The sequence below is a fragment of the Gekko japonicus genome, unplaced genomic scaffold (genome assembly GCF_001447785.1).
Source record: "Gekko japonicus isolate JY-2015 unplaced genomic scaffold, Gekko_japonicus_V1.1 scaffold144, whole genome shotgun sequence".
NCBI classification, from domain to species: domain Eukaryota; kingdom Metazoa; phylum Chordata; class Lepidosauria; order Squamata; family Gekkonidae; genus Gekko; species Gekko japonicus.
The window spans coordinates 787,940-810,525 of NW_015162478.1; the positions used below are offsets into that span (position 1 = coordinate 787,940).

General features: G+C 45.9%; 1 protein-coding gene across 1 annotated transcript in view; it reads right to left on the bottom strand.

Annotated features, from left to right (window-relative positions):
• Positions 1-363: 363 nt before the first annotated feature.
• Positions 364-22,586, bottom strand: part of CMIP (c-Maf inducing protein) — a 208,647-nt gene continuing 186,424 nt past the window's right edge. Inside the window, exons 12-21 of the mRNA XM_015405806.1 lie at positions 15,775-15,801; positions 13,987-14,035; positions 12,847-12,954; positions 11,940-12,056; positions 11,405-11,545; positions 9,818-9,865; positions 7,444-7,590; positions 6,253-6,358; positions 3,567-3,637; positions 364-1,846 (exon numbers count right to left, since the gene is read on the bottom strand). Coding sequence (XP_015261292.1) covers positions 1,793-1,846; positions 3,567-3,637; positions 6,253-6,358; positions 7,444-7,590; positions 9,818-9,865; positions 11,405-11,545; positions 11,940-12,056; positions 12,847-12,954; positions 13,987-14,035; positions 15,775-15,801 — 868 coding nt within the window. The 3' untranslated portion in view covers positions 364-1,792. The remainder of the gene's footprint in view (positions 1,847-3,566; positions 3,638-6,252; positions 6,359-7,443; positions 7,591-9,817; positions 9,866-11,404; positions 11,546-11,939; positions 12,057-12,846; positions 12,955-13,986; positions 14,036-15,774; positions 15,802-22,586) is intronic.

The window sequence follows — 22,586 nt, forward strand, 5'->3', positions numbered from 1 at the left end:
ACAACAACAAAATAATAATAATCTGGCACGCTTTATGAATTAAGACTTAAACCAATTATGTTTTTTTTTTCTTTTGGAAAAAAACAGAAGGGAATCAAGAGACAAAGGATACCAATGTGTGAACAAGCTACCTAGTGACACTTTTTTGTTTTTAAAAAAAGTCAACCAGCAAAAGCTTCGCTTCCCATTGTATACGATTAAATATATATATTTATATATATATTTATATATATGTATAAAAATTACTTTGCTTGGATGTTAAATCTTTGAGGTGTCAAAGATCTGGATAAAACATCTGCTAAACTCAAAGAAAACACAAAACAAAACCTTTATTTTGATTTTTTCTGTTTTTAAAAAAGCCGCTGTGTTCAAAGAATGCTTACTGTGAGAGAGAATAAAACCCAAAGGCATATTTATTAAAAGAAACCAACATAAAAAAGTTTCATAATTTTGCTGAGCAACGGTAGAAGAGGATCAGGAAATGGTCAGTGACCCATACTTTCTGGTTGAGTTAAGCGAGACTGATCTGTAAAGAAGTCGTGATTCGGTCTTCTTAAATGAACATGCCAAATTTACCTGAACATGAGGAAAGGAGAGAACTTGCACAACGCACCAAATTTGCTTTTGAAATATTGGACGTAAACAGAAGGTTTCCCATCCAGGGAAATCTAACACATCAGATTGATAACTCAAATTAAGATCCACAGAAAAATTAAGATTTTCATTTAATTTTTTTTTAAAAAAACTAACCCTGAGGTGGTTTCCTCTCCACCCCTAATTACCTAACCCCCCAGAAGGTTGAGAGTGATTGGAAGTGTACATCTTGGGTAATTTAGAACCTATATCCAACTTGCCCACTCCTTTTTTCATTGTCTAGACAGATATATACTTATTTATATGCCTATTTCCCGCTCCCCTTTGAGGCCTCTGTAAATCAGAAATGCAGCAGGGACAGAGACACTGTGAAATACAGTTTTGCATTATTAAAAAGAAATTATTTAAGGAGGGCTTTCTGCCTTTTTTTTGGAAACAAACAAACACAAACAATAAGACGGCAAACTACTTTTATACAGTACTATATGCAAAACAAACTGGAGGGGGAAAAAAGATAAGAGAATTAACAATTCATAAATAAAAGACAGGTCCCAGACCTGTTAGTTGTGAACCATTTTTTTTAAATAGGTGCATTATGTAAATCTTATGTACAACAAAATTACTTTGCATAATGATTGCAAGGGACAGAACAAGAGGTGCAGATCATAACACAGTTCTGTTTCTTCTCCTGATTTCTCTTACCCCCCCACCCACCTCCCGCACTTTCTTAAGAGCTGGAAAGATGGAAAAGCACCTACAGGGTGAGGTCCATCCACGAAAACTAAGAAAAACTGGTGTACATTGTCATTTTTTTTCCAGATGGCATTTAAAAAAAAACACAAAACACAAAAGGCAAATGAAAATCCGCACAGAGTACTTGTCCCCACTCCCCTCTAATCTTCTCTTGCAGCTACAGGGTCTTTTCTTTTCTGTCCCCCCCCCCAATTAAAATTATGTTGAATTTCATAGTACGAAGCTGGAAAAAAATTAGAGACAGGATCTGGCCATGGCTCAGCCCCCCCCCCCACGCAAAAGCCACTTTGCTACCTCACAAACACAGCTCCTAAAATCGAAGTCCTCGGAACTCATTGCTCTCTACAGGTAGAAGCTGAAAGTTTTATTTCTCTGCTTTTTTGTTTCAAAAATCTCTCCTCCCCCCCTCCATGTTGAAAACTGGAGATACAGCAAGAAGGAGATTTCACCATGCTTCTGTATAACGCACGTCCACTTCCTTCAGATTGGGCAATTTAGCCTGAGGGAAAAGAGAAAGAGACACCTGTTTTTAGATACCCACAAAAACACTGTAAACTGGTGCATAAGTGTATGAAGCAATCCTAAGCAGGTCTACTCAGAAGTAAGTCCCATGTTATTCAACAGGGCTTACTCCTTTGGATTGCAGCCTCAGGAAGTTAACTCCAACACTAGGCAACAGGCCTGATATTTACAAAAGATGATGCCTAGGGTTAGGATCCAGGCTGCTTTTTCACTCAATCTCACCTAACCATCCTCCTTACTACAGATCCCATGTTAAACGCAGCACAGACATTTTTGGTGGTGGAACTCTTTTTCCCTTTTTTTTTTTTTTGCCAGCACAGACGCTGGATTCATCCAACCCAGGTGGCGGCTACAAGCATGGATGGCTTCAAGAGGGAATTAGATAAACATATGGAGTAGAGGTCTATCAGTGGCTATTAGCCACAAGGTATAGATAGGTGGTGCCAGCTGGTTAGTTACAGGTTTGTGGCACTTCTTCCTCCCACAGCCAGAGGGCTGGAGAAAAATCTGGCTTATGCTACTTACTGCGGCTGACATTTTGGAAGTGGCAGAATTTGCATCATGTTGGTTATTTCGTTATAGGAACTGAAACAGGTGTGAGTTACCTCACATAGGCACTGCTTGCTACTTATAATTTCTTAAGGCTACATTTAGGAATCTTATAGTCATCTTCAAGCAGCAGCAGTAATTGCTCTTTCCCGTCTCCACGTCTTCTAAGTAGGTATGATTTGACTAGAAAAAGTTGAATAGCCATATCGGTCCTTGCAGAATCCAAAAAGAACAATATTTGTGTCACACTTTTGAGTGGAGCCACCAAGTCAGCACGAAACATGGCGCAACCTTTGGTGCTCACCGGAGTTCTTCACCAGCCTGGATGCCACGAAATCTGAAAAAGTACGAATCCTCGGGCCATGATCTTGATGTCTGATCATGCAGGCATTCTTTGGGGAGTGACTAAGGCAATTAGCTCCTTCCTTCCGCTGCTGAGGTGTAGAGTTAGTTACAGAATGGTCTCTGGGAGGCTGCATGCTCGACTGGGTCATGTATCATGTGGCCACTGATTGGCAGAGGAACAACATGGCTGCTCTGGCATTTGCAACTTCAAGAGCAGAATTAAGCCGTTGCCCACAAAGCTTGGCTTACAAGGCAGCAAGGGGATATTTACAAACCCTACTTTTTAGGACAGCCCCCATGTAACTTTTTTTAAAAAAAAAAAAAAAGAAAGAAGAAGAAGAAGAGAAGAAGAGATTGGATTTATACCCCGCCCGTCACTACCCAAAGGTGTCTCAGAGCGGCTTACAAACTCCTTTCCCTTCCCCTCCCCACAACAGACACCCTGTGAGGTAGGTTGGGCTGAGAGAACTCTTGACAGAAACTGCTCTTTTTCAAGAACAGCTGTGCCAGAGTTATGGCTTGCCCAAGGTCATCCAGCCAGGTGCAAGTGGAGGAGTGGGGAATCAAACCCAGTTCTCCCAGATTAGAGTCCGCGCACTTAACCACTACACCAAACAGGTAACAAATAGGACTTTGATCAGCTCAGGAGCTGGGACTTGCAGATTTTAGGACAAGTCCCCCATACTTTGAACATTGGCTTGGGCTGCCAAACATGCAACATGGCTGCCCTAGGCAGACAGAATGTTTTCCACATGACCTTTCCTCCCCAGTATGCCTCCTGCAGCTGTGGAAACTGGACGTACCTTGAGATCCTCATAAGTGTCAGCTGAAAGTTTGGTGCTGTTCATATTTAAGCTGCACAGGCTCTTCATAGCTAAGAAAGAATCAAATATTACACTGTTACAGACAGATGCCTACATACAGACCAATGTCTTAACCCTGACTCAAGGCAGATCTATTGCGGCCGCTGGTTTAAAAGCCAGCTTAATTTTTTTTTTAAAAAAACCTAACTGATCTGGTCTTGGGAAGTCATTCACTACCAAGATGTTCTCTGTAACCAGTGTTCCCTCTAAGCTGAGTTAGTGTGAGCAAGCTCACAGTTTTCTACCCTCCAGCTCACACATTTTTGTCTTAGCTCAGGAAGGATGGCTCCAGAGCAAACTAATTTATGCAGTAGCCAAATCACCTGCTCACAACTTTAATGCCAGTAGCTCACAAAGTAGAACTTTTGCTCACAGGACTCCACAGCTTAGAGGGAGCATTGTCTGTAACCATGAAACTTTCCTAAATGCAATCTTGAGATTCTGAGATCATGCAAAAAACAAAAGTTTGCATTAGAAATCTGTTGCGCAGTGTGAGAACTCAGCCCTTGCCCACTGCCTTTTCTTTCTCTTTAACCAGTTTTGATAGGGAAGGAAGGTGGCGCGGTATAGCCTGATCTTAATCGGCTCTCAGAAGCTAAGCAGCTTGGGTACCTGGATGTGAGACCACCAAGGAAGACTCTGCAGAGGAAGGCAGTGGCAAACCCCCTCTGCTTCTCACTTGCCTTGAAAGCCCTAGCTGGGGTCAACCATAAATCTGGTTGCGACTTGATGGCACTTAACGTACATACCAATTTTAATCTATGGGAGGCCCCACAGGGACCATGTATCTGAGCCACCAGATTCGGGCCCCAGTAAGTATGTGTTTGATATTGAGGATCTGAAACCTTCCCAAACACTCAAGTGTTAGAAGAGAAGACATTGGATTTATAACCTGCCCTTCACTACCTGAAGGTGTCTCAGAGCGGCTTACAAACTCCTTTCCCTTCCCCTCCCCACAACAGACACCCTGTGAGGTAGGTGGGGCTGAGAGAGCTCTGGACAGAAACTGATCTTTTTCAAGAACAGCTCTTATCAGAACTACGGTTTGCCTAAGGTCATCCAGCCAGGTGCAAGTGGAGGAGTGGGGAATCAAACCCGGTTCTCCCAGATTAGAGTCTGCGCACTTAACCACTACATCAAACTGGCTCTACACAAATGCTGTCCTGCTGCCTACACTTTGCAAATGAGGAGGAGGAGGAGACTGGATTTATACCCCGCCCTTCACTACCCAAGGGAGTCTCAGAGCGGCTTACAAACTCCTTTCCCTTCCCCTCCCCACAACAGACACCCTGTGAGGTAGGTGGGGCTGAGAGAGCTCTGACAGAAACTGCTCTTTTTCAAGAACAGCTCTGCCAGAACTATGGCTTGCCCAAGGTCATCCAGCAGGTGCAAGTGGAGGAGTGGGGAATCAAACCCAGTTCTCCCAGATTAGAGTCTGTGCATTTAACCACTACACCAAATGAGTATTAGTGCAGTGGTTGTGAGAGACTTCTATCTAATTAACAGCACAATCCTACACAGAGGTTACATCCTTCTAAGTCAACAAAAGTCACTGGGTCTTCAAAAGCTGTAATTCTGCTCAAGACGGCTCTCTAAGAGGGTGCTGATCTAAGCTCCCAAACCTCTCCACCGTTGTTTCTTTGTAAACACTCTTTTTGCTTTGCAACCTTTAGGGCGCATTATGAAATCAGAAAATTAACAGCAAGTCTGGACCCTTTCAGAAGACCAACTGCTGCTTTCAGCAGTTGTGACCCCCCCCCCATGCTATAGTTTCATTTTAACACATGCAGCAAACACACGGTGGATTCATTGATCCATAACCCGCTCAGGGACCCTGAGAGCAGCTCTGCCCACAAAACTACACACAGCCCGAGACCTGGGTCCGGAAGTCTTTGTTCTAAAAATCAGAAGGATCCAACTTTCAAACCAAGCCATAAAATCTCTGCAATGCCTCATGACCCCGACGGGGAACGTGGCAGCCCCCACTTGAGGAATCTGGTACAAGAGCCAGATGATTCTGAGCTCTTGAATGGTTAAGGGAGGCATTGATGCAGTTGTGATCATAGCGTCTGTAGTGCAGTTGTAATCACAGCATTTTCTCTGGACCAGTTCATTTGGAATACCAGCCCTCGGAGTGGATTCATCTCCACAGCTCGCCCTCAACATGCATCGAAATGGCTCGTAATCACCTGCAAGTGCAGCTCTGCTGAGGAGAATGGCTGATTGTGCTCCCTTTCCCTCCTCAATCCAGCCCCCTGACCCACAACACCCGTTCCTCCACAGGGGTCCCATAACCCCAGGAATTATCTGTTGGGGGGGGAGAGAACTGTGGGGAGGGAGAGGAACACAGAAAAACTCGGTGCATACAGATGTTTGGGTACAAGTCTCTGAGCGAGATTCAAGTCTAGAGGCTTTTGAGAGTCAACTGTGCCTTCATCTCGGAAGCTTAAGCCCCAGAAATCTTGTCGGTCTCTAAGGTGCTATGGGAACCCGAATCTTGCTCTCCTGCTGCAGACCAGCATGGCTGCCCACCGGAAAGCCTCTGAGCCCCATCCCTGGTAAACTCATTTGCTCCCCACGACCCCCATCCCTGGCCCCGCATCAGACCCCTTATCTATTCACTTACAGCTCAGTGCCAACAATCCAGCGTCCGTTACAGGGGTTTCACACAAATTGAGCACCTGCAGCATAGTGAGGTGTTCAGAGAGAAGCCGCAAACCCGCATCTCCAAACTACGAAGGGAGAAAAGACACAACAGTTTTTGTTGATGTAGAATCGGAGTGTTGTCAAGAACACAAGCCATCTCTCAATATCCCAGTTTTGGACAGCAAAACAACAGAGGAATGGGACTTTGGCCCTCAAGCTGAGTTCGCCCGCTTCCCGGGGGCAGCTGTCTGGCCAGCTTTGGAGCAGAACAGGGGACTAGGCCAGACTTTGGGACTTGCATTCTGTCATACAACAGAACTCCTGAATTTGGGTCAGAGTATTATAGTTGTAGACAGAAAACTGGGCAGTGTGTTTGCAAGTGTGTGGGGACGGGTTTTCCAACGCATCTTGAGCACACTTCACCCAGTGCGGTGTAATGCTTAGAGCAGAGGTGTCAAACTCATTTATCATGAGGGCTGGATCATAAATGTCACTTTGTTGGGCCGGGCCATGTGTGCCATATAATGTAATGCCAGGTACCGGAAATATAAACTTTATAAAGGACACGGGCAAAACCAATTCACAATATTATTTTTTAATCAAAATACAAACAAAAGTGATCGATCCCTAGCAGTAAAAGCAATTGATTGACTGGGGAGCCCACAAAACCCCCAATAAATGTTTTTAATCACATGCAAGACTAGATTTTTTCTAAGGGATACCATAAAAGGGGGAGTACCTTACATTTCCATCCATACCAGTTGCTTGTGAGCTGGGTAAGAGCCCTGGACGGGCCTGGTCTGGCCCCCGGGCCTTATGTTTGACATCCCTGGCTTAGAGTGTCGGTCTAGGATCCAGGAGACCCAACTTCAGATCTATGCTCTATCATGGAAGCCCACTGGGTGGGTGGCCTTGGGCCAGGCACACATTCTCAGCCTAACCTACCTCACAGGGTAAAAGGGAGGAGAGGAGAACAAAGTAAGCTGCCTTGAGTTCCCGTTGGGGAAAAAGGCAGGTTACAAATGAAAGGCGGATTATAAATCAAGGAAGGAAGGAAGGAGGGAGGGAGGGAGGGAGGCCCCCCTCTGTAGTCCTATTGACACATCCGGTAATCTCAGAATGGGCTTCCCCAGAGACCTTCCTTCTGGGCTGCAGGTAGCGAACCACGTACCTGAGTTGACCACAGGTTCAGCTGCTTGAGCGAAGGCAGCTTGATGAGATGCTCGGCGCAGGCACTCGTGACGTTGGTGAAGGCCAGGCTGAGGTTCTCCAGGTTTCCAAAGGAGCCCGAGCTTAACAACCGGGCAAGGTCAGCGTCCTAAGAGAGAAGGAAACGTGGATCAGATGTGGAGAACAGCAAGCAAGGCTCACTAAGGGTAGGAGGCTTGGTAAGCTTGTAAAACCTACACACACACAAACACATACACTGTGCCATTCCTACTATGCACTGCTGGCTGATTGCTAAGGGGTGGTGCTGCTTGCGTCACACCTAGCCCAGCAGTCCAATGGGGATTGATAAAATAGAGGATGGGAGAAAGATGTAAGTTGTAAGTAAATATGTACATCAACAGACAAACTCACACACACACACATACTTTATACAATATACTAAAATACGTGTGTATATGTGGAGGGACCATGATTCAGTGATTGAGTGCCTGCTTTATACGCAGAAGGTCCTTGGTTCAATCCCTGGCATCTCCAGTTAAAAAGATCAGATAGCAGGTGATGTGGATTTGACTTGAGACCCTGGAGAGCCGCTGCCAGTCTGAGTAGACAATACTGACAGAAAGCAATTTTCTCCAGGCCAGTTTAGCCAGGAACCCTGGAAGGTTTTTTTTTTTTTTTTTGGCCATCTTCTGGGCATGGAGCAGGGGTCACTGGGGATGTGGAGGGGGAGGTAACGGTGAATTTCCTGCATTGTGCAGAGGGTTGGACTAGATGACCTCCGAGGTCCCTTCCAACTCTATGATTTTATGGCCTTGATGGACCAAGGGTCTGATTCATTGTAAGGCAGCTTCATGTGTTTGTGTGTGTGTGTGATTTTACTTCATTTACGGCCCACCTTTCTTGCTGACACTCAAGGCAAATTACGTAATTCCAAACAATGTAATAAGAACAACAGAAAATTTACAACCAACAGTGAACAAAATTGGATTACGAAATTAAAGAACAAGGTGCTAAAACATAGAAGGATATCTATGGAGAATGTAACAGAGCTGAACTTCAAAAATCAGCAAATAATGCAATGAACAGTGTAATACATAAATGTAACAATACAGAGGAAAACAGTCTACATTTCACAGATGTTAAGCAGCCTTATAATACCCCCCTTGACAGTTCTGTTTTATGCATTCTGGGGCACAGTAACAGCAAGCAAGCTTTCCTGCCCTCCTCAGGCATCCCATTCTACCCTGTGGAAGCCATCAGTGAAAAATGCTTGGGATAGGCAGCTGCTGACCTTCTCACCACTCAGAACAAGTTATGCAGAACAGAATGCAAGGAAAGAAAAGAAAAATGCCCCGTTTTTATTTACTTAAGCGTTTATGACTTGCCTTTCTACAGAACGGTACCCAAGGTGACTGATAAAAATAAGAGGGGAAAATACAAGAAAATGTGCTGTTGACACCAAGGAAGGAGAGATGCCCCCATTTCACCAAGTTGCCCAGATGGCATTTCTTTTCTTTTTTTGCATTTTTGCAATAATGATGAGGACTAGAAGCTCATTTATCGGGATGTCAACTTAATGTCTTTACATCCCAGCTGCACTCTCATGGCTGCACAATCTTTACCTTGTACACAAACCCACATCTAAATGAAAAAAAATCATCAGGTCAAGCCAAGAGCAAACTTTAATATCTTCAACTCCAATCCCAACACCGTTCAGGAGTAATAATAATTTCATCGTCTGCAGAGAAAGAAGCACGGTTCTCCTTTCTTTGCCTCTCATCCCCCCCCCCGCCACCAAGTGTCACCAGAGAACTCAAACGGGGACGCTGACAGCCAGACTCTGGGTGGTTTCACCCTGTGCGCCCCCAAGGCCGCTAGATCAAGGAACTTCTGGCCTGCTATATTTTTCTGTTTTGATTAGGTGATACCGCTGGAGATGACCAGAGGGTGGTATCGCCTCTTGGCAGAAGTTAGGTGACACAAGGGATCAGCCGGGTCACACCTTTCAACCTAGACGGCCTGGGAGTCTGGCTCTGCTCTTACTTCTAGGGGCTAACGCCCAAGCCGTCATCAGGCTTCCCCGAACTCGCTCCCCCTGCTTCCCTGCTGACCAGCCTGGCTGTTTTGCCAGTCCGTTTCCCTGCCTTGCCTCACCAAACCGCCAGCCGGGACACTTTCCAAATGAACCTGGCGAGAGCTCCAGTGTGGCTTGGGCTCTGCTCTGGAGCGTACGCAGCCTAACAAGGAATCCACATGTAAAATTCACTGCTTTCTGATGACCGTTTAGAAGGGCGAGAAACATTTTTTTCCAGCGTGCTTTTATCACATCACACAATTTTTTGTTTGGGAAAAAAAGAGAGAAGTACACAACTCACTGTGGATTTGGATGGCAGTGTTAACCTGGTAGGCCCTCCTTTCCTTTGCTGTAACAGAACACAGTGTTTAATTTGCTAACTGAGCTGATTTTTCATCACCAGCAATCTCAAACAGTGAGCAGCTAACATGCCGAAGGAGCACTCTGCACCGCAGTTCAGGGATGTACCACTGGGTTGCAGCCTATGGGGCGCTGCAAGGTGTGCGCATGTGTGTAAAGTAAAGGTAAAGGTTCCCTTGCTCGAAAGCCAGTCGAGTCAGACTCTAGGGTTGTGGTGCTCATCTCCGTTTCAAAGCCGAAGAGCCAGCGCTGTCCGAAGACATTTCCGTGGTCATGTGGCCGGCATGACTAAACACCAAGGCGCACGAAACGCTGTTACCTTCCCACTGAAGTGGTAACTATTTATCTACTTGCATTTTCTTGCTTTCGAACTGCTAGGTTGACAGGAGCACATGTGAGTAGATGATGCCTAAACTATTTCTGCTACTATAATGATGCTTTGCTGGGATTTTAAAAAATGCCATGTCTCCTAATAAGTAAATCAATAGAAATACAACAAAATGGTAACAAGCAGGGTGCTTCTGCATGGAGCCCGCTTTTTGGGGGGGGGGGGTCAAGTGTGCCGAATCATTGCATGATTCATGACAAACATAGGTCAGCCTGACCCACATGATCCTATGCCCGTCTAGGCAGCAGGAGTGGGTGGATCGTAGCTGGTATACATACAGCCTTATGATGGAAAGGCACACACATCTTTTAAGGTGGATTAGGTAAGATTCAGGGACAATGAGGTCTATCAGTGGCTACTAGCCATGGTGACAGAAGGGAACCTCCACAGTCAGAGGCAGTCAGCCTCTGAATACCAGTGCCGGGAAGCAACGTCGGGAGATGGCCTTGGCCTCTATGTCTTCTTGTTGGCCCTCTAGAATAAGCAGTTGGCCATATTTGAGACAGAATGCTGGAGTCGATGGACCACTGGTCTGATCCAGCAGAGCTCTCCTTATGTTCTTACAAACGGTCATCCCGCCATATCTTCACAATAATCCTTTGGATATGACAGAGGGGGTCAGTGATCACAGCCATCCAGAGGCTGCTCTGAGCAGGTCCTCTGAAGAGGCAGCATAGAAATATTTTAAATAAATAAATCATACTCCTTTTGTTGAGGAGGACTGTGGAGGCTTTGTATGGGACTTGCAGTGAATAATAATAATAATCATCATCATCATCAGCTGTCAAATCATAACTGACTCATGGCAACCCTTCATGGGGTTTTCAAGGCAAGAGATGAGCAGAGGTGGTGGCCATTGTCTTCCTCTGCATAGCAACCCTGGTCTTCCTTGACTCTGCTGAGCTTCCAGGCTCTGATGAGCTCAGGCTAGTCTGGGCTATTCAGGCTGCTACTACAATACACACTATTATAGTGCCACAAAATCCCTGGGTTCAGCCGTTCCTAATCAAGGGCATCCCAGAAGTTTTAGGTCCTCTCTTAAAAACTTCCACAGTGCTCCTAGGGACTGTTTGAATTGCCTTTGGTTTCCCATTTTGCACTGTGGCAATGCAGTCGGCACACACACACACAAAGACATACCAGTTCTTTTAACTCCCTCTGTCTGTCACAGAGCTGCTCATACATTTTTTTCCCCACGTCGGTGCTCTCGAGAGTTGATATGATCTGAAGCTGGGTGTCTTTGTTGTCGATAATGTTGTATTCGAGCATCAGGCATAGAATCTGGCAGCAGAAAGATAAAGAGGTTGGCTGTGGGAGGGCTCCTTGCAGACCGTGCATCGAGGGTGACAAGCAGTGCTTTGAACGTTTGCTCAAATCATTTCCATCGTTTTAGTCGCCATGTTTTACCAACCTGCCCGCCCACCCCTTCCCTGAGGAGCACTGACACAATGGAGGGATTTACTCCATTTTATTTTCACAACGGGTTGGAATGAGAGAGGGTGGCCGGTCCAAGATTACAAAGTGAACTTTGTGGAGGGGGTATAGTTTCGAGCACGCTCATTTCATTTGGCTTGTTTCAAACCTCTGGTTCCCACCGTAAATGAAAGGGTTTGGTACCCTTCCGATTGGCACCCTCCATCCGACAGGAAAATATCAGTAGTACTTTGGGTATTACCTCCACCATAGTCTGGTTGCCTCTCAAAGCTAGCAGCATACAAGGTCCGAGTTTGTTTTCCGCAAGAGAGAGCAGGAACTTTTTCGTCTTATAACAAGAGCCCATTAAAATATGGACCTGGAAGAAGGAAAGAGAGGTTCACGTTAGAAAAATCAGGCTTTTTCAGAATGGTGGTACTCTTCTTTAAGAGATGCTGATGCAGATTCATCAACAAATCACTGGCTTATCATTCCCAACAGGGACGGAGTTCGGTAAATCCACTGAAAGGTTGTTTTTAAAGTCTCCTTCGATCACTGATCCTTTCAACCCTGCCCAGGGATTGTTCCCAGGGAAAAAAAAAATCAGGAGTGGGTCTGGAACTTGTGATTACACCCATTTGCTTGGTCCCTTTTCACTGTGGGGGGTGAGCCAGCTTGCACAAAACCTGTGGTCCACCCCCTCTGTCTCCCTGGGCAACAGTCTGGGAAGACTAGAGGAAAGGCCCACAGGCCCAAAAATGCATATTAATTTTGCTTGCATGTGCTCTCTCAAACATGTGTAGGCAAGGTGGGATATAAATCGAAAATAATAAATTAAATAAATAAATAAAACATGCTATCTTTTTCTCCTCCTAGTTGCAAGACTCTCCCAGACGTTCCAATCAGAAAACGCACTCTGGGATTTGCAAAAGAAAGGGTTGGGGCAATTTGCACAGGGGAAGCTGCTGATTTGCTTTCTTTCTTTTTAAAAACAACAACAACAAAGCAGCCAGACAACATTGATTCAGACACCCCTAGCAGAGATAGAAGACACAAGCTGTCTTCATATCCCTTTGGGAAACCTGCACATGACTGTCAGAGGCGGTCATTTCTGGAGAGACTCTTTGGAACTGCGCAAGCCCACGCCCTGTCCCGTTACCGACACATACCATGCTGGCAAACAGCTCCCCATCATCATCGCAAGCCACCCCGCTGGGGCTGTAGAGTTGAAACCAGCCATCCTTGCCAGCTCGAACGCTCAGCAAACACGAATGGACCTGGTGAACAAAGCAAAACGGAAGGTGAGGATTTCTCTCCACAGTGCAACTGACTCTCTCTGTCCTCCTGCAGAGAAGAAAGCTGGTAAATAAGACAGTGGGCATAAAGAAGCTCTTCCAATGGCAAGAGGCTCCTTCCGAAGGAGGAAAGAGCGTCAGCCAGCAGGAGGGATCAGTTGGAGTCCAACCCAGTACTGTTTACATTGGAGGGGTGACCCGCACATATAATTAAAAAAAATCAGCATTAAAGGTGACCGTACAGGAGCTTTCCCTTGCTCCCAATATGGTGCATCAAACGGGTGTGTGGAAAGAATTCTACAAATAGTGAGGGTAACATAACAACTGAACTGGTGTGAAGAGGGCGAAACCAGACCCTTACTTTGGACAATGGAATTAATCTGACTTGGGGCAGATCATATATTACTGATGTTATGACACCAACAGGGACCGTGTGAGAGGTGAGTCTGAAAGTGGCTCCCAACCTATACAGCCTCTCCTTCAGTGCATGCTCTCAGTCATCTTGGTGAGATCTTGTAGGGTTGCCTTCACACGTTATTGGATACTGTGCTACAGGTGTATCAGTTGCACCTGGATCGTTTGACTCACTCAGGTAAATCCACTTGCAAATGACTGTGACAGTGCAATGACAGTGCACTTTCCAACCACGTTTGTGGATGCAGCTCCAAATGGTAAACAGAGCAAAGCCTCAGCGTGTTTGTCTTGGCTATTTCAGCAGATCAGGGGAGGTTGGAAGAACCGCTTGTTTCATACAGGAAATTAAATCGTGTTGGTTAAGGGACCTGTACATCAACAACAGGTCTCAGACATTCAGGGCCGGGTGTGTGTTTACATAGGAGGCATGAGGTCATTTCTAATATGTCTGTCTAGATCCCCAAGGACTGATATTGTTGGGGCCAAAATCAAGGCAGCCAAGCAGAGAGGCCCCTTCCAAGTTGGAGCTACTTAAAGGATGAGCATTTTGACAAACAACACTCCTCTCCCCTTTGATCACTGGTCTGGAAAGAGACTTACTTCTTGTCTTGGATCTTCTGCGAATCTTTGAATGACGTATTTCAGCTCCCTTCAAAGGGCAAAAAGATAAAACAAAAGCAGAGAGAGAGAGAGAGAGAGAGAGAGAGAGAGAGAGATGACTGAGTGTTGGTCAGCTACAAAATTTATACAGCTGTCTCCTTTCATTTTGGTTACACTTAAGAGTGATGGATAGCCCCTTTTCCGGAAAGGGGCGGAGAAATTTCTGAAGAAGAAACTATGAAAGTCTTAAGGAGTGACCCCAAAGATTGGGTTTATAGGCCAGGGAAGAGCAATGTGAGTGCCTTGAACATTCAAGCATTGCAAAGTCGCCCCCCAAGTTGTTTGGCCAGACCTCCAGCCCTTTCCCATCTCCAGGATCAGCTCCTCCTACAACCAGGCAAGGTATTCATTCACACTAGTCATGCAGAACTAAAAATTCAGTTAAAAAAACCCCTACAGGTGAAAAATTAGCAATTCAGCTAAAGAGCTAGGCTAGAATTCTCTCTCTCTCTGTTAGTTTTCCAAGCAGATGGGGCTATTTTTGCTTTGAGGTGCATTCACACATACAGTTCTCCCCACCAGTCCTCAAAAGCGTGGTGCCATTCTGAATGTGCTGATCGCTGCAGTTTCTGTGTGAATCCCAGGAGGATTCAGAATCACTCCCCGCTGCTTGTAGTCTCCAAGGCTTTTGGCCCCACGGATCCTGATTTTAAATTTACTTTTATTTGAGAAGATTTAACAGGAACGTTTTTCTTTCAGGACAATGGGAGCCTTCAGAGCCTAGCAGGAATTACCTCAGTAACTGCCATGGCCGGCCTGCTCTGAAGACCCTCTGCTTCACTGGGCTTTCCCTCAAGACGACATTTTCCTTTGGAAGCCACATTGCTATGGCTGCCAATCACCAAAACCCAGCAACTATAGGGGTGCCGGGGTCCGCTCATTGCTCCAGTGGGGAGCGTTTCGGGGATGGGCAGGGAAGTCATGCAATGTCCCCCGATGTGATGACGTCACCTGGAAGTGACATCATGAGGGGACACTCTGGTATTTGGGTGCAACTCTACAGCTTTTCCCGCCTTCAAACCATAGAGTTGGCCCAAATACCAGTGTCCCAGAATAATGCCCCCAAAGTGATGACATCACTTCTGGGTGATGTCATCACCTTGGGGATGTCGTGTGGTGAAAGGGTTTCCCCCACCAGCCAGCTGCTCTGCAGTGGGGAGAAGCCCCTGAATCTGGGGGATCCTCCACCCGGACCTGGGGGCTGGCAAGCCTAGGCATTGGACACTGATATACTATGCCAATTGCTGATTTTTTATTTTTTTTAAAAAAGCTTCAAAAAGCACCCCCGCCCCCCGGGGGGGGGGGGGGGGGGGGGGGCTGCCACAAAGGCAGGAAAAATGGCTGCTGTCCAGGAAGGTGGGACTGAAAATCCAAACTTTACCTACCTGCAGCAGCTCTGTTGTGATCTGTGATCTTTCCCAAAACCATGCAGCTAAGCAGGTTTGGCAAAGATTACGGTGACGTTGAGGGAAAGCCAGGTGATGCACAGAAACGCTATGATGCTGTGGGGAAGCCGGGGGGGGGGGGGACCACTTTCCCAAAGCATCCGACCTGGAGCAACCAGCCAGTGTGGGAAGTGCCACTGTCTGCAGGGTCACGTGAATGCTACAGTTCTGATTCTACGGAACCTCAGAGCTAAGAAGCAAAAAGAACAGTACGCCATGAACCTTTGTTACCTAACTAAAACACTGTAAGCAATCATACAATCACAAGCAAACAAGAACTTACTTTGTGAACTTCTCATGTGCAAGAGCCCTGAAATGAAACACACAACGCCGTTAGCTTTCTTCAGGACCCCCTTTTTCTTCATACAATAACCATGACTATACAGATTCTGAATACAGAGTTGGGCCAAGGCTAGCCCGGTCTCATCAGGCCTTGGAAGCTAAGCAAGGTCGGCCCTGGCCAGTATTTGGATGGGAGACCAAGGATGGGATGGGAGACTGAGGAATACCAGGGTCGTGATACAGTGGCAGGCAATGGCAAACCATCTTTGAACACCTCTTGTTTTGAAAACCCTACGGGGTCGCCACAAGTCAGCTGTGACCTGACGACACTTTCCACCACCATACAGATTCTGTAAACATTCAGAACAAGAAGCATTGTATGAATTGGACTATATGAAAAGAGCAGAACACCCTGCGTTTTTAATTTACTATAAAGAAAGAAATGGAGGGGGGAAGCCTTTTTTTCAATGAGTCAAACAAACAAACAGCGCAAAAACTAAAGTCATAGATCAGTTACAGGGAATTCTGAACACTATCACCTTGTGTAGAGAGTACAGTTTCTCTTAATAGTTTCCTGCAATCTCGTGGGAGAATGTTCTTTCCACCACAAAGGTGGTTATCAAAATGGAGTATCCTCTTGTTAGACATTCCATGAGGCTGTGTTTCAAATGTGCGAGTTGCCTTTACACAGCACATATTGGCTTTTCACTGTTTGCTCTGGGTTTTAACTACCTCAGTGACTCACCATGGTTTTGATCTTGCCGCTTTTGCTGTTTTGTTAGGCTGCCTTGAGCTTGCGAAGAAGTAAGACGGGGGCGTAATAAATATTTTAAACAAATAGCCACACGTGAAAAGGGTCACTTGAAACGTGGCACTGGAGGGCAGTTTTACGGATACCGCAGACTGCCAAAAATAAAAATAACTGAGTTCTTGATCAAATCAAGCCTGAGCTCTCCCTAGAAGCTAAAATGACTAAACTGAGGCTATATTACTTTGGTCACATTATGAGAAGGCAAAAGAGTCACTGGAAAAGACAATAATGCTAAGAAAAGTTGAAGGCAGCAGGAAAAGAAGAAGACCCAACATGAGATGGATTGACTCCCATCAAGGAAGCCACAAAGTCCCTCAGTTTGCAAGAACCGAGCAAGGCTGTTATCTATAGGCGTTCTGGAGGTCACTAATTCACAAGGTCACCATAGGTTGGAAGTTATTTGATGGCACCTACACACACCACTTGAGAAGAAACGGACTCCTCTCCCAATGAAATGCCTACATTGTTTCATACGGCATTCCCACAGTAATCCCTCCTTCCTGCCTAATATTTTGGGTTTTTTAAAAAATCTTAGCTCTAGTTAATTGTTTTAATGATGTGTTTTTGTTAGTTTTAGTTGTTTTTAAGATGTGGTTTTATGATGTGTGTTTCAATCTGCCCGGGGGGGGGGGGGGCTTATGAGGGCAGGGTATACATTTAAATAAAGAAAACAAATAATGTACTCTCTTTATGGAAATACTGAATGGAGTCCCAGCCTACTTTACATGTTGCTGGCGCTTGAATTACATTGGAGGGGGGGGGGCTTTCCCATCCCTTGTTTTCTAAAGCTGCAACTCTACTCATGGTTGTCCAGGACAAAGAGAGACACAAGCACAGATGCAGCCAATGGAACGCCCTAGTAATATGGGAATGCTGCTTGGGAACAGTAGCCGATAGAAAAAGAGCATTTCAGGGTAGCTGGGGGAATTGAACCTACCTCACAAATGTGGATGGGTAATAATGGGGCAGAACCCCGAGATGGGAGAATGGGCTCCCCCCACTTCAGATGGCAGGTGGCGGATTCCAGGTTTTAATATTTCTTCACTTTTTTCTTTAAAAAAAAAAAACCCAACTCCACACAAGCAGAAAACTCGCACACAGCAGGAAAGGTCTAGTCCTCCACTTTCCTTGCTGGGCCGGTTTTCTGTTTCAGGGAGTTTATTAATATAATGGAGCATCCCAAAATGTGATCCCCCCCGCAATAATAGAGTCCAGGCCTGCTACTCAAGTTGTGTTGATGGGAACTCCCTCCCCCTCGTCCATGTGTCTGAAAGTAGAAGTGAAATGTTTCTAAACGCCTCGATGCAACTTTGAAAAATTTTAATCTGGTGACTGAGCCAAATGTTTTTTTACTGCATCCAATCACTTGCCTGTTGAGTCAAGTTGCCACAATAAACAGGCTTGCTCCTTTTGCTGGTGAAATAAAAATTTATAAAATGGGTCTGGGACACGCCCATACTTCTTCCCCTGCCTATGCTATGACGCCTTTCTAGAACTGCAGTTGAAATATTCTGCACGCCCTGCTTAGGAGGCTGGCTGTTTTCAGACTGTGTTGAAGTTCCAGGAAGACATCACTTAATTGTTTTTTAACACACTATTGTTTACCTAAAAACCATTCTTCCTTCAGGGATAACCGCAGCTAAATAAATGATGATCAAAGGATTTCTGGTTTGTTAGGCATCAGATTATGCTACAGCCCAAATAAGATTGCATTCAGAGGTCATGACAAACCTTCCCTCATGACAGGTGTCAGCTCAGCTTGTTGCCAGTGCCCGCAAGCTCCTTTCTCCTCCTCACATGAAGCACAGCACACCTTCGATTAAATTCCATTTTGCCCTGTTGTTCTAATGGTGTCCTGGTGTAGGATCTTGGTTTGTGTGAAGAAACCAGTTTGCCCAGGCACCGGCATTTGGACATTCCAGAATACTGGAATTTGATTAACAAAATCTGAATCCAGTAAAGGGTTGCCATCCCCCCGAAGGCAGGGTTTGCCCCACTTTTGGGGCCCCCAATCTGCTGAGGGAGACCTGCTTCTGAAGAGCCCCACTGCACCTGACATGATGACATCACCTGGACATAACGTAATTGAGAAGGCACATTGTGTGGGGGATGCTCTAGCATTTGGGTAAAAACTCTATGGTGACCATAGAATTTTTTTACCCAAATGCTAGAGCATCCCCTGAATGACATGCCTGGCACAAAGATGTCACTTCCGGGTGATTTCATTGTGGCGCATATGCGAGACCCTGGAAGCTGGGCTGGAGTCCCCCACCTGGACACAGGTAAGACCTGGCAACCCTAGTCCAGTAGCACCTTTAAGACCAACAAGAGTTCCAGGGTATAAGCTTTCAAGAGTCAAAGCTCCCTGGGGAGCTTTGTTGCTCTTTAAAGTACTACTGGATTCAAATTTTGCTTTTGCACTGCAGATCAACATGGCCACCCACCTGAAAACTATCTTCATGGAGTCTCTGGGGAGATGTAGACAGAGCAGACAATACTGGGTGAAATGGACCTAAGGTCTGATCCATCGGCCCAGGATCCAAAGCTGGTTTATCATTCACATTTAGTCCTAACTATGGTTTTATGTGATGCATAAACCGAAACATGCTGGCTTGATCCTGTTTTAATCCAGGTTTGTTCCTAAATGACCTGGTAGAGAGAGAAGGCCGTGAAACCAGCATTTGTTCAAGCAAACCAGAATTTGAGTGATCGCCTGTGAGCTCCATCCTGTCACATGAAACTGTAGTGACCTGAGCCAGTATAAGACATATTTATTTATTTATTTAATTAGACTTCTAGGCCGCCCTCCCCTGTGCCACGAGGCTCAGGGCAGGTAACGACGACTTAAAAACAGTATCATTAATTATTAAAACAATTTAACATAATAGCAATCAAAGATAAAATCAGATGGCGACATAGGCACTAATACAATTTAACCAGGTGAGGTTGCGCAAGCTGTGTGTCTGTAAAAAGCTGGAACACAGTGCAGTGAATGGCTGGGAGGGGGGCTGGGGGAGGCCAAATCAGATGGAAACTTTGCTGCCTCAACCGTACGCCCGGCAGAGCATGCCTTTACATGTTCATATGACGTCAAAGCAGCAACTGCCAGGTAGACAGGACCCCAAGCAGAGGTGAGTATTTACACTATCTATGTGTCCTTGGGCAATAAAATTTATCCTACTGAAGCTGTTAGTTTCCAACTGGAAACTGAAAATGCTGAATAACTGGTGTAGCTCTAGTTGAGGTATACATACATTCTGTTCCAACCCCCCCCCCCCGAAGATTAGCTGAAGAGAATATCCTTGAATATAACATGCAGCCCATTTGCTAGAGAGTATTGCCTTATCACGAAACCACACCTGCCATTTTCATACCAAATGGATTTTCACTTGGGTGAGTTTGCATCTGCCACAGGTTTTAGAAGAAACTTATCAAGGGTGGGTTCTCCAAAGGAGTTCCATGTGACAGATGAAAGCCTGTGAAGCGCAGGCAGAAACTGGCACCACTGGGACGTTCTGCAGTAAAAAAATTTAAGACCTTCTGTCGGCAAACGAACTAAAGCTGAAATTAACCTACAGGGAAATTCCATCATAGAAGAAGCTAATGGAAACTTTCAGTGACAGAAATTGCACACTCGTAAACAGGATTTTTTGCTCCGTCCCAATCCCAGGTGTGTTCATTAATTGCGCTGCAATTAAGGTACGGTCACATCTAATTAGCATTGCACATTAGTACAACCATTAATGGTCATTCTCGCAGAGGGCGTTGCATCATGATATCGATTCGTAATCTGCCCTGGGGGCCTTTTGCTAGAACAACTCACTCAAGTAAAACAATGCAGGGTGCTGCTCGGCCCGCCCAGCCTTCCCGAAGCTCACACAGTTGTGAAGCTAGGCCTTCTAAGGCACCAAAGGCACCGAGGGATGTGATAAGCTGGCAAATTGGACAATTACAGGCTGTAATGTTCACCCCTCTGAGATCTGCATTTCATAAACATCGGCGTCATTAATGGGTTTCAGAGGGAGGCTATCAACGTCTCTTCTGCGGTATCCAAAGAGTGCTTATGGAACAAAGAAAGTTTTTGTTATTTTAATGATGCACCCTTGTACTTGTTCTCCATGTACGTCAGCACAATCACTCGTTTTGCTACGGTATCCTACTAGATAACCAATCCCATCCACTAGTTGCTTTCTGGGAAGCAGTTTCAGTCCACTGAGAGTCTTGGGCTAACAGGATCCACCCCTAACTACTCCCTTCACCATGAGCAGTAAGTAAGTGATGAAGTGGCCTATACTGCAGTTAGGCTGAAAGGAGGAGAAGACAGAAAGAGATCGTCTTTCAGGAAGTGCTCTGAGCTCTGGCCTTTTGAATCAGAACTGTCAAGTATACCAATACATCAAGTGAAGGTCTTTGGTTTCAACTGTCCCCTTCGAACTTTATCCTTTCTGCTCAGGGTTGCATCTTCTGACTGGGAAAGCTAATGAAGCATCCCACACAGAGGCAGAGAAGGTGGCAGCAGTGGGCAGGAGGGGGAGGCACCAGCAGCATGCAGGAGAGCCAGTGGGAGGGGCAAGACTGAAGGGCAGCATTTGATTTGCTGGTAGTTCTAACAGTTGATGTCTGGAGGCAGTGAGGAGGAGGAGCCAGTGAGGAGGAGGAGCCAGTGAGGAGGAGCCAGACTGAAGCTGTTTGACCAGAACTCGATTTTCTGGTACACTTGACGATTCACACTTGGAGATAGGCTCAGACTGCATGTGAAGAAGGCTCTCAGAGCTCTCTTTATTGATTAAACTAGTTATATCCCCCCCCCTTTCCTCGAGGCTCAAGGCAATTTACAAATCACAGTTTCAAGTTTGCATCCATCTTCAAGCTCATTTCAACCCCCCTTTAACTTTTCAGACTTTGTTTTCAGGGCAACACCGATCAGTGTTAAGCATGCTCAACATAGGTCCTGGTCACACGGGCAGGAAAATGCGGGGGGGGGGGGAAGTGTGGCTGTTTGCCCCGGAGCAAAGTAACGTGCGGCAGCCCGATCACATGTCCCGTCGAGGTCCCGTGGCTAGGCCGTTAGGTGCCGATCACACGGCTATCCTGCAGCGCGGCAAAGAAGCGGAATGGCGTGATCACACCGGCAATCACTAGGCGCCACTTCCGTGGCAAACGGGAATTTTTTTCCACACCAAAATTTGCACATGCGCACGATCGTTTGTGCGCACCCTGTGGAGACTTACAAAAAAACCACATCCAGTGTGCGACGGGAAATGGACGGGCGCCAGATGCCATAGGATTCAAGCGGAAACGTGATCAGACGCCCACCCTTGCCCCGCATTTTCTGGAAACTAGTACATCGTATGTGGTAGTTTTTTACTCCACATCTTCGGCGAGAAGCCACAGGTTAGCCACGAGCGTACTACGCTTCCCAGATGTTGCAGTGTGATCGCGCACCGAAAATCCGCCTATCATCCGTGTCTTTAGCGCGGCAACTTCTCCATGTGAATGGGACCATGGTTGAGTTGTCCAACTGAAGTTCAGGGGGATGGGAGGGATTTTGCCTGAGGGAGGGACACTGAACACAGGGAGGGCTTATTCCTGATGCAAAAAGGCCAAATTCACAGAACAGGAAAGCCAGCATTAGGCCTCTAGTTCTAGATGGTTAAATGCAATTTAAAAGCGCCAGTCTCCCTCAACTTTGCATGCATGTTTATCAGATTATTCTGTATGTCTTATTTTAGTTTGTTTTTTATTGCAGACTAGCAAAATGCATGCCATTACAGAGGTGATGGAAAGTGAAATCAAGTTACAGCTGACTTAGGGTGACCCGGTAAGATTTGCCATTGACTGCCTCTGCGTAGCAACCCTGGACTTCCTTGGTTGCCTCCAACCCCACTACTAACCAGGGCTGACCCTGCTTAGTTTCTGAGATCCAAGGAGATTGGACTAGCCTGGGCCATCCAGCTCAAGCGCATTACACAGAGAGAAAAAGTTTGTGTACTGTTCAGCAG